We start from the raw sequence: 15752 nt of genomic DNA on the forward strand, positions 1-15752 counted from the left end.
TCCCCCTGATGTCGAGACCAAGTTCACTCGCCGGCTGAGCACGAAGAAATAAACAGGTGAAAAAGATAAGTAACAATCTTTTTGTGCTGTCGTTATTTGATCTGGCAAATTTACGTTTACACCCACATGGAACCTTGTCAAATGATTCACTGGTCCATGTAGGCAATATCCACTACCTTGCTTCCATCAACATTCCTCGAAAAACACTACAAGACTAAAGTCACAACCTACCCACACACAAAGCTATGTTGACTATGCCTAATCAATCCCTGTCTATCCAAATACTCAAATATCAGGTCCCTGAGAATACCTTCCAATAACTTTTCCACTACTGATGTCAGGCTCACCAGCCTATAGTTTCCCGGTTTATTCTAAGAGCCTTTCTCAAAAAGCGGAACAACGTTAGCTATTCTCCAATCCTTCAGTATCTTACCTGTCGCTAAGATTGATTTAAATATCTTTGCTAGGGCCCCTGCAATTTTTGCACCTGCCTCCCAAAGGGTCCAAGGAACAACATGTCAGCCCTGGGGATTTATCCACTCTACTTTGCCAAAAGATAGCAAACACCTCTTCCTTCCTCTGTAATCTGTACAAGGTCCATGACCTCACTGCTACTTTGTCTCACTTCTATGCCTGTCTCCTGAGTAAATACAGATGCAAAAGATCGACTGAAGATCTTCCCAATCTCTTTTGGCTCCACATATAGATTACCATTCTGATCTTCCAGAGGATTAATTTTGCCCTTTGCTATGGTTTTGCTCTGAACATACCTGCAGAATCCCTTGACCATCTTGACTGCTATAGCAACTTCATGCCTTCTTTTAGCCCTCCTGATTCCTTAAGTGTTTTTTAAGTACCTCATTTGTTCCTACCTGCCTATAACTGTTATGCACCTCTTTCTTTTAAAACCAGGGCATTAATATCTCTTGAAAACCAAGGTTCCCTAAACCTGTTATCCTTGCCTTTTACTCTGACAGGCAGATACAAGTTTTGTACTCTCAAAATGTCATTTTTGAAGGCCGCCCATTTACCAAGTTCACCTATGCCAGAAAACAGCCTGCCCCAATCCACACTTGCCAGTTTTTTCCCCCCAGCAAAACTGGCCTTTCTCATTTTTAGAATCTCAACCTGTGGACCAGACCAATCTTTTTCCATATTTACTTTGAAACTAATGGCATTACGATCACTAGATGCAAAGTATTCCCCTACATCAACTTCTGTCACCTGCCCTGTCTCATTCCTTAATAGGAGATCAAGTATCGCATACTCTCTCATTGGGATTTCTATGTACTGATTAAGGAAACTTTCCTGAACACATTTGACAAGCTCTATCCCATCTAGTTCTTTTACAGTATGGGAGTCCCAGACAATATGTGGAAAGTTTAAAATCACCTAACATAACAACCTTTATCTTTTTCACAACAGTCTGTGATCTCACCAAATTTTTACCCTAAATCCCAGACTGTTGGGTGGTTTTTAATATAACCCATTAACGTGGTCATACCTTTCTTATTCTTCAGTTCCACCCATAAAGGCTCACTAGACAAGTTCTGCGGTCTGCCCTGACTAAGCATTGCTATTACATTTTCTCTTACTAGTACCACCACCACTCTCCCTTAATCCCGCCCGCTCTGTCACATCTAAAGAAGCAGAACACCAGAGCATTGAGCTGCCAGTCTTGCCTCTTCTGCAACCAAGTCTCACTAATGGCTACAATATCATAATTTCATGTGTTGATCCATGCCCTGAGCTCATCTGCCTTTCCTACGATACTTCTTACATTGAAATATACACAGCTCAGATCATTAGTTGCAATCTTTTGATTCATGACTTTGTCTGAGATCTCCACAATTTCTCCACTATCTGGTTCCCACCCCCAGCAATTCTAGTTTAAAATAACATCCCCCACGCCAAACCCTGAAGCAGCACTAGCAAACCTTTCTGCTAGGATATTAATCCTTATTTCAGGTGCAAACCATCTCTTCTGTACAAGTCCCACCTTCCCTGAAAAAGAGCCCAAAGATCCAAAAATCGTATGTTCTCCCTTCTGCACCAACTCCTTAGCTATGTGTTAAACTGTATGATGGCACGGGTAGCAATCCTGAGATCACAATCCTGGAGGTCCTGTCCTTTATCTTAGCACCTGACCCCCTGAAGTGACTTTGCAGAACCTCGTCACTCTTCCTACCTATGTCATTGGTACCTACAAGGATGACAATGACGTCTGGCTTCTCACCCTCCTAACTTAAGAATGCTAAGGACTCGGATGAAGATGTCCCAGACCCTGGTACTTGGGAGGCAACATATAGACAATAGACAATAGGCGCAGAAGTAGACCATTCGGTCCTTCGAGCCTGCACCGCCATTTTGAGATCATGGTTGATCATCTACTATCAATACCCATATTGATACTGCCTTGTCCCCATATCCCTTGATTCCCCTATCCATAAGATACCTATCCAGCTCCTTCTTGAAAGCATCCAGAGAATTGGCCTCCACTACCTTCCGAGGCAGTGCATTCCAGACCCCCACAACTCTCTGGGAGAAGAAGTTTTTCCTTAACTCTGTCCTAAATGACCTACCCCTTATTCTCAAACCATGCCCTCTGGTACTGGACTCTCCCAGCATCTGGAACATATTTCCTGCCTCTATCTTGTCCAATCCTTTAATAATCTTATATGCTTCAATCAGATCTCCTCTCAATCTCCTTAATTCCAGCGTGTACAAGCCCAGTCTCTCTAACCTCTCTGCGTAAGACAGTCCAGACATCCCAGGAATTAACCTCGTGAATCTACGCTGCACTTCCTCTACAGCCAGGATGTCCTTCCTTAACCCTGGAGACCAAAACTGTACACAATACTCCAGGTGTGGTCTCACCAGGGCTCTGTACAAATGCAAGAGGATTTCCTTGCTCTTGTACTCAATTCCCTTTGTAATAAAGGCCAACATTCCATTAGCCTTCTTCACTGCCTGCTGCACTTGCTCATTCACCCTCAGTGACTGATGAACAAGGACTCCTAGATCTCTTTGTATTTCTCCCTTACCTAACTCTACACCATTCAGATAATAATCTGCCTTCCTGTTCTTACTCCCAAAGTGGATAACCTCACACTTATTCAGGAATCTTGATCTCACCCACAGAACCTCCTTTCTGTTTCCCTAACTAACCCCTATCACCACAGCTTGTCTCTTCTGAGTCACAGAGCCAGAGACCTGACTGATGTGACTTTCCTCTGCTAGGTCATCCCCCCCCCACCCCCCCAACACTATCCAAAGTGGTATACCTGCTTTTGAGGGGGATGGCCACAGGCAGATGTTCTACAGCTGGATAACCAGAACTGCACAATTATCTCAGTGAGGTTTCACCAACATCTTGGACAATTGTAATATGACATCCCAACCCCTGTACTCGGTATCCTGACCAATGAAGGCAAGCAAGCCAAACATCCTCTTCACAAAGCCTATCTGTGAAGTTAGACAACAAACTATGCAGGTGTAGCAGTACTGCTAAGCTTTAACATAGGAAGATTAAAGTGGGTATTCCCTGGAGGTCCTAAAGCAGGAGCGCCTTCACCTGAAGGACCGCAGCACTTCAACATTATGATTCACTGTCACCTTCCCAAGGATCATTAAGGACGAGCAGTAAATACTGGCCTTACCATCGATGGCCAGATCCTACAACACTTCACTCCTGAGAGACAAGCTCATCAGATCACTCCTCACTGTAAGATCCTATTTTAAACCTCACCTTTCTCGTCGTTCGGCTGGCCCTTCACCAAAAAGGGTGATTGGTTCCCCAAGCGCTCGCAGACAGGCCTTCACTTCTGCATCATCTGTGGAAACATTAATCTGCCGGGCTCGTTTTCTGCGCTCAAACTCTGCCAGCACTTCGGCCTGCCTCTCGCTGATGTGATCTTCAACATCGTAGAATTCACCTGGGAAGAGACGAGTAGACTTTTACACTTCACTGAAACGTAATCTCTGCACTCTCCCCATAACACTCAGATATTCCCCATTCTGTTAGTAGCAATCCTGCATCACCAGGTACAAGGTTATGGGCTAACATTTCAATCCAAAGACTGGTGCCCAATTCTAAATAGGCCTTTTGATGAGATAACAAACCAAGTTCTTAAGTGAAGTTAAAGATCATATGGCTCTCTATGAAAAAGAGGTGCTTAAATGCACATATTGTTGACTGCAGGATCTTGTTATGCAGAAATAGGCCACAGTGTTTCCCACATTACAACTGGGACTGCACTTTACACTTCAACAATTTTTGCATCAAAACAAAGACAAGAAACCCTGATAAATACAAGAGCTATTTTTCATTATTATTACTTTGCATAATAGTTGTCAATATTATACAGAGTACAGCTTAAGACAGGAGTAAAGTTTTGAATGAGATATTAGGGACAATCTTTCCACACAGGGAGGTGAAAATCTGGAAGGAGTTGCAAGAGAAGGCATTCAGATACAACTACAATGTTCAATTGATGTTTGGTGGATACTTGGATAGAAAAGGAAGAGGGTTACAGTCCCACTGTCGGCAAATGTGATTAAAGTAGACAGGCAGATGGGGGTCAGCCAAAAGAACACATTTCTGTACCATACGTTTCTATATTTCTAAGGGTAATGGATCAGACTAGAAAAGGTGAATTTCTATTTATCAGCCTTGTCACAGTGCTGTCTTGCGACTCTACCCAAACATTCTGTATTCTGTCTGCAAAAACTAAATGAATTAATGCAATGTTTTCCTTCACTCCGGGGCAGCCATTCTCTTCCAATTAGGTGAGGCATTAAAATCTCTCAATTAAAATCCCAGCACGTCTAGGAATGGACATTAAACAGAACAGTACAGCACAGTAGAACCCTTCAGCTCATGATGTTGTGCCAACCTTTTAACATAATCCAAGGTCGATCTAACCCTTCTGTCTTACATTGCCCTTCAAGTTTCTTTCATCCACGTGCTGTCATAGGAGGGCAACATCCATCGTCGAAGATCCCCACCACTCAGGTCACGCTCTCTTCTCACTGCTACCATCAGTAGGTGTGGCGGCCTCAGGACCCGCACCTCCAGGCTCAGGAACAGTTGCTGCCTCTCAGCCATCAGGCTCTTGAGAAAAAAGTGGATGGCTGTATTCGGCTTAATTTCCATCACTGAAATGTTCCCAAAACCAATGAACTCACTTTCAAGGATTTGCAGCCATCAAATTCTAACTTTGTGTATATTTACAAAATACAATTAAGTTGGTCAGTAAAACTATTGAAAATCTTTTCTTTGTACCTTTGTCAGTTAAATAAAGGTTCACGTGAATTAACGTATCACAGATTTTTGTTTTTATTGCATTTTGGAAAATATCCCAACTTTTCTGGAAATGGGGTTTGTATTTCTATTTGCACTGTTTGATTTCTTCTGCATGCTGGTTGATCTTGCATTGACCCCGTTATAGTTACTAGTCCATAGAGTTGTTGAATATGCCTACAAGAAAATGAATCTCAGGGTTGTATATGCTGACATATCTGTAATTCGATAATAAAATTTGCTTTGACCGTTTCAGAGTCACTTAAATGTCACAAAAGTAACTGCCTCTACCACCACCCCTGGCAGTGTGTTCCCTGTTCCCACCATTCTACGTGTAAAAAAACCTATCTCTAACATTCCCCCTATACTTTCCTCCCATCATGCCCTCTCGTATTAGCCATTTCCACCATAGGAAAAAGTCTGACTGTCCACTCTTTCTATGCCTCTTATCATCTCTATCAAATCACCTTTGATCTTCTGCTCTAAAGAGTAAGGTCCTGACTCACTCAACCTTTCCTCATAAGACATGCTCTCTAATCCAGGCAGCATCCTGGTAAATCTCCTCTGCACTCTCTCTAAAGCTTCCACATCCTCCCTATAATGAGGCGAGCAGAACTGTACATACTATTCCAAGTGTGGTCTAGCCAGTTTTATAGAGCTGTAACATTTCTTCGTGGCGTTTAAACTCAATCCTTCAACTAATGAATCAGGATTAGAATCTGAATTAGATTTAATATCACTGGCATATTTGTTATTTATGACAACAGTATAATGAAATACACGATAAATAACTGTAGCAAGAAAAAATGGGTTACATTAAGTATATACATGTCTATTTAATAGTTAAGTAAAAATAAGTACTGCAAAAATAACAAACAAAAAAAATTAGTGAGGTAGTGTTCATGGTTTCAATGTCTATCCAGGCATGGGATGGCATAGGGGAAGAAGCTGTTCCTGAATGGTAGGCTGTGTGCCTTCAGCCTGCTGTACCTCCTTCTCGAAGGTAACAATGTGAAGAGGGCATGCCCTGAGGGGTGGGGATCCTTAATGATGGATACTGCTTTCCTAAGGCACCGCTCCTTGAAGATGTCTTACATACCACGGAGGCTAGTATCCATGATGAAGCTGATTAATTTTACAAGTTTCTGCAACTTATTTTGATCTTGTGTAGTAGCCCGTACCCTTCTCCATACAAAACGGTAATGCAGCCAGTTCGATGCTCTCCATGGTACATCTGTAGAAGTTTGAGTGTTTTAGATGACAAACTAAATCTCCCCTCAAACTCCTAATGAAATATAGCCGTTGTCTTGCCTTCCTTATAGCTACATTGACATGTTGTGCCCAGGTTAGGTCCTCAGAGATATTGACACCCAGGAACTTGAAATTGTTCACTCTCTCCACTCCTAATCCTTCAATGAGGATTGGTTTGTGATTCCCCATCTTATCCTTCCTGAAGTCCACAATCAGCTCTTTGGTCTTACGGATATTGAGTGCAAGGTTGTTGCTGCAACACCACTCAACTAACTCGCCATCATCAGCAAAACCATCCTTAACAACCCTATCAATTTACATGGCAACTTTGAGGGATCTACAAATGTGGATCTGAGGATATTTCTGTTCCTCCACACTGCTTAGAATCCTGCCACTAACCTTATATTCTGCCTTCAAGTCCAACCTTCCAGAGTGTATTACTTCACACTTCTCTGGATTAAACTCCATCTGCTACTTCTCAGCCCAGCTCTGCGTCCTATCAATGCCCTGTTTTAACCTACGACAGCATTCTCCACGATCCACAACACCACCAACCTTTGTGTCATCTGCAAACATTCTAACCCACCCTTCCACTTCCTCATCAGTCATTTATAAAAATTAAAAAGAGCAGGGGTCCAATTACAGATCCATGCAGAACATGACTGGTCACCGATCTCCAGGCAGGATGCTCTCCATCTGCAACCACCCTCTGCCTTCCGTGGGCAAGCCAATTCTGAACCCACACAGGCAAGTTTCCCTGGATTCCACGTTTTCTGATTTTCTGCCAAACGTTTTACTAAAATCTATATACACTGTTCTACCTTCATGAATTTGTTTTGACACTTCCTCAAAGAATGCAATCAGGGTACGAGCCATGACCTGCCCTCACAAAGTTAAATCGACCATTCCTAGTAGATGATCTCCAAGTGCTCGTAAATTCTCTCTCTATGAATCCTCTCTAATAGTTTGCCCACCACTAATGTAAGACTTGCTGATCTATAATTCCCAGGGTTAACCCTATTACCTTTCTTGAACAAAGGAATAACATTTACCACCTTCCAATCATCTGGTACTACTCCTGTAGCCAATGAGATGCAAAGATCATCACCCGAGGGGCAGCGTAGTATAACTTGGGAGTATATATTGATTTACTTATTCTGATGTTTTTCAAGATTTCCAGCACATCCTTAGCCATCATATCAACATGTTCCAGTACATCAGCCTGTTTTACGCAGATCGCACATTTGTCAAGGTCCCTCTCACTGGTGACCACTGAAGCAAAGTATTCATTAAGGACCTCTCCTCCCTCCTCTGACTCCTGGCATGTTTTCTTTTTGGGCCTACCCTCACTCAGTCATCCTTTTGTTCTCCATGATCATGTAGAATGATTTGGGGTTTTCCTTAATCCTACTTGCCAAGGCCTTTTCATGTCCCCTTCTAGCTCCCCCAAGTCCATTCTTAAGCTCCTTCCTGGCTACCTTGTAACTCTTTCAAGCCCTGTCAGATCTTTGCTTCCAAAACCTTCTCTTACCAATCATGGTTCCTTTACCCTACCACCCTTACCCTGTCTCAATGGGACAAACTTATCCAGAACCCAATGCAACAGCTCCCTAAAAAATCTCCATACTTCCTTTATGCATTTCCCTGAGTACATCTGTTCCCAATTTATGCTCCCAAGCTCCTGCAATAGCACCATAATTTTCTCTCCCCCAGTTAAATACTTTTCCATACCTTCTGCACCAATCTCAGTCCAAGGCTATGGTAAGGCCTAGGGAGTTGTGGTCACTGTCTCCAAAATGCTCACCCACTGAGGGATCTGTCACCTGACCAGGTTCAATGCCCAGTACCAGATCCAGTATGGTGTCTCCTCCCATCAGCCTATCTGCATAGTGTCAGGAATCTTTTCTGGACACACCTAACAAATTCTGCCCCATCTAAAGCTTTTGCACTATGGACGTCTCCATCAATATTAGGGAAGTTGAAGCCACCCATGACAATAATCATACCAGTTTTTCACCTTTCCAAACTCTGCCTCCCGATCTACTCCTTGGTGTTTCTGTTGCTATTGGGGAGATTTCTAAAATACTTTTAATACAGGAAGTCCCCGAGTTACGAACGAGTTCCATTCCTGAGTCTGCCTTTGAGTCGGATTTGTAAGTAAGTCGGAACAAGTACATCCAGTATTATTTAGCGTCAATTAGTCACACGTTTGTCTTAGTATATAGTATATATTTTACCTTTCTATGCATATAAAATGCATAAGAAACGTATGTATTCCAATAATTAAACCACTGCATTGCTTAGTAATAATTGTAGCTTTCATCGGGGCAGGGCCTTTCACATGCTCCATTATTCTTACTTTATCCTTTAAAATTGTTCCAATCGTTGACCGACTGTAGCCTATCGCTTTTCCAATGACCGATGACATTTCACCTCTTTCCAAACGCTTTATTTTCAATCGTGATCGCTTCCCATCAAAGGAACAGAAACACCGCAGGCAGCAGGTCCCAACCTCTGCCGGCTCTCGAGGTCCGCCGGGTCCTATGGACCACTGCACTGAATTCCCTAGGTCCTAAAGCCCACCACACTGAGACAGGTTAAATGGGACAAGTGGGGGCTGTGCTGAGCTTGGGTATTTGATCCTCCTCAATATTCCACGTGGGAATTTAATCCGGAGGTGGCAGTGTCTTTTTTTTTTAACGAGGTCGAGTTGCGAGCTCAACATCAACCCGGCGCGCTCAGGAGTCACTGGATCGAACTCCGGAACCTCCGTTCTTGAGCCCGGTGCTGATCTCACTGCGCCACCAGCCGACCAGAAAAGGTGGGGGGGGGGGGGGGGGGGGGTCAAGACGAATCTTGTTAAGAAAATTTTAAAAGAAAAATTTAAGCCAAATACAAAGTTACACACTAAACACGGTGTCAACGGCAATGACTTAAAATGGTGGAAGGTGTCGTGATCTGACTTAAAATGACAGACGGCGTTTGCCTTCCTCTGTTCATAAGTTGGACGTTCATAACTTGGGGACTACCTGTAGAGTGATTGCCCCTTTCCTGTTTCTGACATCTGCGTACACTGGCTCAGAAAAGTATCTGTCCACAATGCCTTCTCTTTCTGTAGCTGTGTTACTACACCTGATTAGAAATGCCACTCTCCCACTTCTTTTATCTCCCCCCCTCCGTCCCTTTTGAAATATGTAAACCTTGCAACAACCAGCAGCCATTCCTGCCCTTGTGATGGCCAAGTCTCTGTAATGGCCTCAGAGTAAGGATTAGTACTTGAAGCTACATCTTTAAGTTCATTACCTTTGCATTAAAATACACATATCCGATTGGCTGCAATCACGCTCTATTCACCGCCAATCCTTTCTCACAGGCTCGCTACATGAGGAAAATTTTCTTTCCTAAAGTGCACAAAAGCATCTAAAACCAAGTGCAGGGTACATCTCAATTACTGAACACAAATCATTAACACAAGAAAGTCTGCAGATGCAGAAGCAAATACTCAAATTGTTGGAGTAACTCAGCAGGTCAGGCAGCATCTATGGAAATGAATAAACAGTTGGTGTTTCGGGCCGAGACCCTTCTTCAGGACTGAGAAGGTAGGGGCAGGAAAAGGAGGTCAGCTTGAAGGTAGGTGGGAAAGGTCAAGGAAAAGAAGGAACCTGAGGGGACCATAGGAGAAAAGGAAGGAGGAGGGCACCCAGGGACACAAATGTTTAAGTAACCACATTTTTTTTAAACTAGATTGGATGCAATAAACTCAACTACTGCCACTTACCACCAGATATGTTAATGTGCCCGGCTTCTACACCAACTTTCACAGCCTCTTTCCCCAGATATCCTCCTTCTCCTTTGATAATCCTTTCTCTCTCCTTCTCTTCAAGGCTTCCATAGTAAATCCGGGACTTCTTCGGCAGTGGAACATCGTCATCATCAGACATTTTTCACCGATTGTGAGTAGGGAAACCCTGCAAATATAATTAAATATTTTGATCAATGCTGAAAAGTGTAAAAGACAAACCAATTGATTTTACAGCATGGTTAGTTTTCTGATGCAAATCTGAACAATGAAATACTTGCTCAATTTTCTTCACTCCAACACTACGTCTAATTCAGAATACATACAGCAAGAGCAAGTTGTGGAGTATTTTTCTGTTGAAATGGTCTTACATATACAGACATCCCGAATGATAATAGGTTAGATACAGGGATCTAGTTACTTAGACGTGACACTTTTACAGCTCTGGGTGTTGGGAGTTTGGACGTCAATTCCTGCGCCACCTGTAAGGAGTTAATACACTTTCCCCATGACTGTGTGGACTCCCTTTTCGGTGTTCTGGTTCCCTCCCACAGTTCAAAGAGAGACAGGTTAGTAGGATAATTAGTCATTGTAAATTGTGCTGTGATTAGGCTAGGATTGTTAAATGGTGTGGCACATTGGGTCAGAAAATATAAGTGAAAATAACATGCCCTAACTCTAGCCAGAGCAGAAAAAGGATATGCTGTCACCATTATCCAGAACAATGGTTACATCAGTATAAATTCAAGACTGTAATCAGTAATCTCCTTGCTCATAGAAAGAATAACTGAAATCTGGCACATTCCGCTCTAGAAGGCTGTTGGGAAAGAGGCAATGATATTTTTAGTACATAAGAGTACTCAAGGAAATAGGCCTGAAATACAGGTTACCATGAGGAACTTGCTGAAAATTTATACATTTCAACTGAAAGCAATTTCTCTTATTCTTTCTTCAAGTGAAAGATGACCACTTTTGCAATTTAACACAGGTGAAAGAAATAATCCACGTAACACAAAGAATTTGAGAACATAGATTGAAAAGACAATACTTATCTTTCATGCTGAAAGGGATTTATGGGTCTTTTTACACCGATTATAGAAAACTAAAGTGCAGGTATGAGCAATCAGGGAGATAACTCTTTATTTCAAGGGAGATTTTCCATTTAATCATTCATGGAATGCAACACAGCGAAAAGATACCAGGATGACTCCTGAGATCAAGACTGTGCAAGTAAGATGGGCCTGTACTCTCTAGAATTCACTCACTGAAAAATGACTATCTCACTGAAATGTACACTTCGCCCAGTAAATGTACAACTTACTGGGCGAAGTAGTTGCTGGGAGGCTGTTCTTGGGCAGGAAAGAAAACAAAAGAAACAGAAAGTTAAAAAAAACACAGAGAATGCTGAATATTTTAAACCGTCTGAAGCCTGTGTATGAGGAATCCCCTGCAGAGATTTCTGATTAGATATTCAGTCACTGAGTATAACGAAGGATACTATAAACAAGGTTTTTTTTTGGTGTGCTAATGCAATCAGGGGCAAGAGCATACGAAAGGGCATGGAACTGACGTGGAAGATCATAATGGATGGTGCGGCAGCTAAATCCTAATTCCACTTCTCTTGCAGCGAGAAAGGCCCAATATTCAGTATATCCCCAGTCCAGCTTTGCCCCTCTCGTCATTAAGACGAAGTCCACGCCAACAAACGGCAATTCCTTGTCTGGATTCACTGGCACTACCCGCCGGTGTAACCGGGCCTTGCCACCGGACACCGAAGCGGAAAGGGGGGAGGGGGTTACCTCCCCTCAGCGCTGCACCCTCAGCTCTACCCACCGCAGGCGTCAGGCGAGGAACCGAATGACAGTGGAGGAGCCCCCTCTTCCACACGCCGCAGCCCACGAGGGACACAACACGGCAGCCAGAGCACCGCGCTTTCCTTACGCGCCTCGCCGGCAACAACTCAGTCCGGGTCACAGGTCACGGGGCGGCACAAGGGCTGATGGGATTTAGAGTTCCCTGCATGTCGCGTATCCCGATGCGCAACGCGGCTCGCATGCGCGCCGCCTGCTTCCTTTCATCTGGCGGAGGCAGCTGGTCACCGATGGTGAGATGTTGCGGCGGAAACCGACCCGGCTCGAACTGAAGCTGGACGACATCGAAGAGTTTGAGAGCATGAAGAAAGAGCTGGAAGTAAGTTGGCGGGGGAACTTCATTCCGACGTTTCTGACCACAGCCCCAGGTCCTGGGCCCAGATCATGGGGGCATCAGCATGTGCCGGATAGTTGGATGGACTGAGCTCGGAGCCACTCTCTCCAGAACTGGGTCCACCGCCCCACAGTACAGACCGAGAGAGAAGGAAGACTTTGCCACCCTTCCAGCGGCTGAGTTTCAGACCCCATGGCCTCTGGATTAATTTTTTCTCATCTACCCATTAGTGCTATCAACTATTTTAAATCAACTTTATATTGTCTATAATGTATGTTTAATTTATGGCATTTTTGTGAATGTTGCTTATCTGATGTAAGTGAGTCCACCTTGTGGTTGTAACCCGTGGCTCCCAGGCCTGGGACGTCTCCTCTCCTGCATATGACCAGTGAACGAGACTTTTTGAAATCCCTGTGGTTTAAACTACGCTTTCAAGGGAGATGCGTCTTTATTTTTCTTGTCCTCATTTTCTCCCCACAGCTTCACACCTTCAGTTTTTCCTATATATAATGTTTTCAGTCCTCGGAACGACCTTGTAAAACTCTGAAACGGAAAAGATAGTCTCTTTTCGGGGATCTGATCATCAAGCTATGATCTACCTAGCTGTGCATCCTTAAATATTCTCAGAGCTCATTGCTGTATATAAATCACTTTCTTTATTAGTTATCCTTTTAAACATATTGTCAGTGTCTAGTTGCTACCTTTTGAGGATTTAAAATGTACTGTGTGCTCATCAAATTCAATACCAAACAGAATCTGCAACTGAATCATTTCAGCTTCAAGGACTGTCAGAGTCCTTGAGTGGTGGGAAGGCTAAACATAGGAACATACAGCACATTACAGACCCTTGGGACCACAATGTTGTGCCGACCATGTAACTTACTCTTAGAAGACCCTATTGTATCTGCCTCTGCCACCGTCGCTGGCAGTGCATTCCACACACCCACCATTCTCTGTGAAAACTTGCCTCTGACATCCCCCTTGTACCTACTTCCAAGCACTTTAAAAATATGCCCCCTTGGGTTAGAAATAAAAGAGAAAGATGTTGCATCGGCCACATTTAAAAACAAAAGTGCTGAGAGGAGACTGCTTAGTGAGGTAGGAGTCCCTTCAGAATATTGAAATGGGATCTGGTGGGGAAAAGCTGTGGGATGTGGCAGAGATATGAAGGGTAATCTGTAGAATGTAGGGTTGGGTAAGGTTCTCAATGTGATGTGGTTTTTTTTCTACAGAATCAGAAAAAGCAACAGCGAGAGGAAGGAGAAATGGTGAGTTCCAGTGACGTTGACAGTGCAAATGGCGCAAGAGATGATGCCAAAGTGCGAGAGAAGATAAACGAGCGAATTGGATATCGGCCAAACTCTCACGTCAACAAACCTTTCTCTTTGTTTGGGAATCTCCACTGACGGATGCCCTATGGTTGGGGTACGAGTTCAGAATCTGTGCCTGATTTGTTTGAGATTGTGAACTTGAAGACACGCAACTGCCTGTGTTGGAGTAAACTTGGTGCACTACTGTGCTTTCAGCGAGGGTGGCATTGAATGTGATTAAAATGGAATGAAGCTCACCTAGCACGGTAACCACTCTGTAAATACATTGATTTGGATCTGACTTTCACTTGCTGTGACTCGTGTGAATTCCCTCTGATTGCTCATTCATATTGGATCTTGCATTCCAACGGGATTATTTCAAGGTACCTCACCCGATCTTCACCTCTGATTAAGGTTCAGAAGTGGTAATGGGCACAGGTTTTCCAATCGAGTTATATTAGCATTATTAATTTCTAAATTAGTCGTAAGAAATTCCATGGTTAATTTAGTTCCTTTCAGCTGAACCTGATTGCTATTTGATTAGAAATAGCCTATGTTGGGTGGTAATGGGGACAAGCTCCCACTACCTATTAAGTGCTCCCAATGGCCTGCGCCTCAAATGGCCTCTTGAGAACCAAGTCCAGCTCCTGACCTTCACATGTGGTTTAGCTATTTAGCCCGGTGGAACAGTTTCTACTGAGAAGAGGAGGGGCAAAAATGGGTTACCAGCACCTTAAACCCAGCTGCTTCGGTTAGATGGGGCTCCTCATCTAGGAGAAGGAAAACTGATCTCAAACCTCCACTGCCTTGTGGCTATACCAACTCATGGGGAAGGCCTCAGGAGTAAACCCCGAGGGGAAAATCGGGAGCTGGAGTCCCTGAGGCAGTCCTACATTGAGTCAATGCTGACTGGCAACTCCTGCAACACTGCTGGTACTGAACTGTATCGGTCTCTGCCATTCCTTTGGGTTCATCAGATGTGTGGAGAGGGGGAGCTTGCTACGTGGGCAACAGCTTACTCTCCATATTGTACTGCCCAGGCTTACATATCTAGGCGGCTATGACAAAATATCCAGGGTCGACTCTGACCAAGGAGGTCCTCACCTCTCCAATGGCATGTTCGGGGGAATAATCACACCAATGAACTGACAACCATAAATATCAAGTGAATTTATTTTGATGCCAAGGAATCAGTGGTTGAAAAAATTAAAGTTTTATAATTGACCGGCAATGAAATATTTCATTAAATGATTTGTTTTTTGTGTTTTCCTGTCCATTCATTTAAATGTACAAATGATTGACGCTCCATTTGTGAGAACAAGTGGCAGCCATGAAAACAGTCAATGACAGCCAAGAGGCCCATCAATTATTTTGATGTCCGGGATTAATTTTACAGAAAGTTTGTTTAAAACAACTGGGTTTTTTTCAAATTCTCCAAATTTTATACAGAGAAATTGCATGTTTACAAATCAAAAAAATGCCAAGACCACTGCAGGTCACGTGGTGTTTTGGGGGATAAAGCCAATGCTTCATCACAGAACATTATGTTCTGTGTAACATTAAAATGATACAACTCATTGTGCATGTGTAGCTCATATCAAATCCAATCATTCCATAAATTTGATTTAAATTCAGATAATCTGGAAATTGGAGGGAGAAAGCCCCCAAATGGCTGTGTTTATATCTATGAATAATGCATACATATTACAAATATGTATAATGTCTGTGAAATGTACTGGATTGCCATAAAAATTTGGCGATTCAGATACAGCAACTTCCCCTCTGTCATCAGATTTCTAAATCGACATTGAACCCATGAACACTACCTCATTACTTTTAATTTCTGTTACTTTGGACTCATTGTAACTTAACTAATAGGCAAAAA

The 15752-nt window shown here is 43.2% G+C and overlaps 2 protein-coding genes across 2 annotated transcripts in view; one reads left to right on the top strand and one right to left on the bottom strand.

Moving 5' to 3' along the window:
• The window catches only part of prpf4 (pre-mRNA splicing tri-snRNP complex factor PRPF4), a 49439-nt gene extending 37106 nt beyond the window's left edge, over positions 1-12333 (bottom strand). Inside the window, exons 1-3 of the mRNA XM_073052179.1 lie at positions 12186-12333; positions 10332-10521; positions 3749-3935 (exon numbers count right to left, since the gene is read on the bottom strand). Coding sequence (XP_072908280.1) covers positions 3749-3935; positions 10332-10494 — 350 coding nt within the window. The 5' untranslated portion in view covers positions 10495-10521; positions 12186-12333. The remainder of the gene's footprint in view (positions 1-3748; positions 3936-10331; positions 10522-12185) is intronic.
• A 60-nt stretch (positions 12334-12393) lies between these two features.
• cdc26 (cell division cycle 26 homolog) lies at positions 12394-15133 on the top strand. The gene is made up of 2 exons (XM_073052181.1): positions 12394-12542; positions 13790-15133. The coding sequence occupies exons 1-2, from the start codon at positions 12462-12464 to the stop codon at positions 13961-13963; spliced, it is 255 nt and encodes an 84-aa protein (XP_072908282.1). The 5' UTR covers positions 12394-12461; the 3' UTR covers positions 13964-15133.
• Positions 15134-15752: the final 619 nt, after the last annotated feature.

The sequence above is a fragment of the Hemitrygon akajei genome, chromosome 7 (assembly GCF_048418815.1).
Source record: "Hemitrygon akajei chromosome 7, sHemAka1.3, whole genome shotgun sequence".
NCBI classification, from domain to species: domain Eukaryota; kingdom Metazoa; phylum Chordata; class Chondrichthyes; order Myliobatiformes; family Dasyatidae; genus Hemitrygon; species Hemitrygon akajei.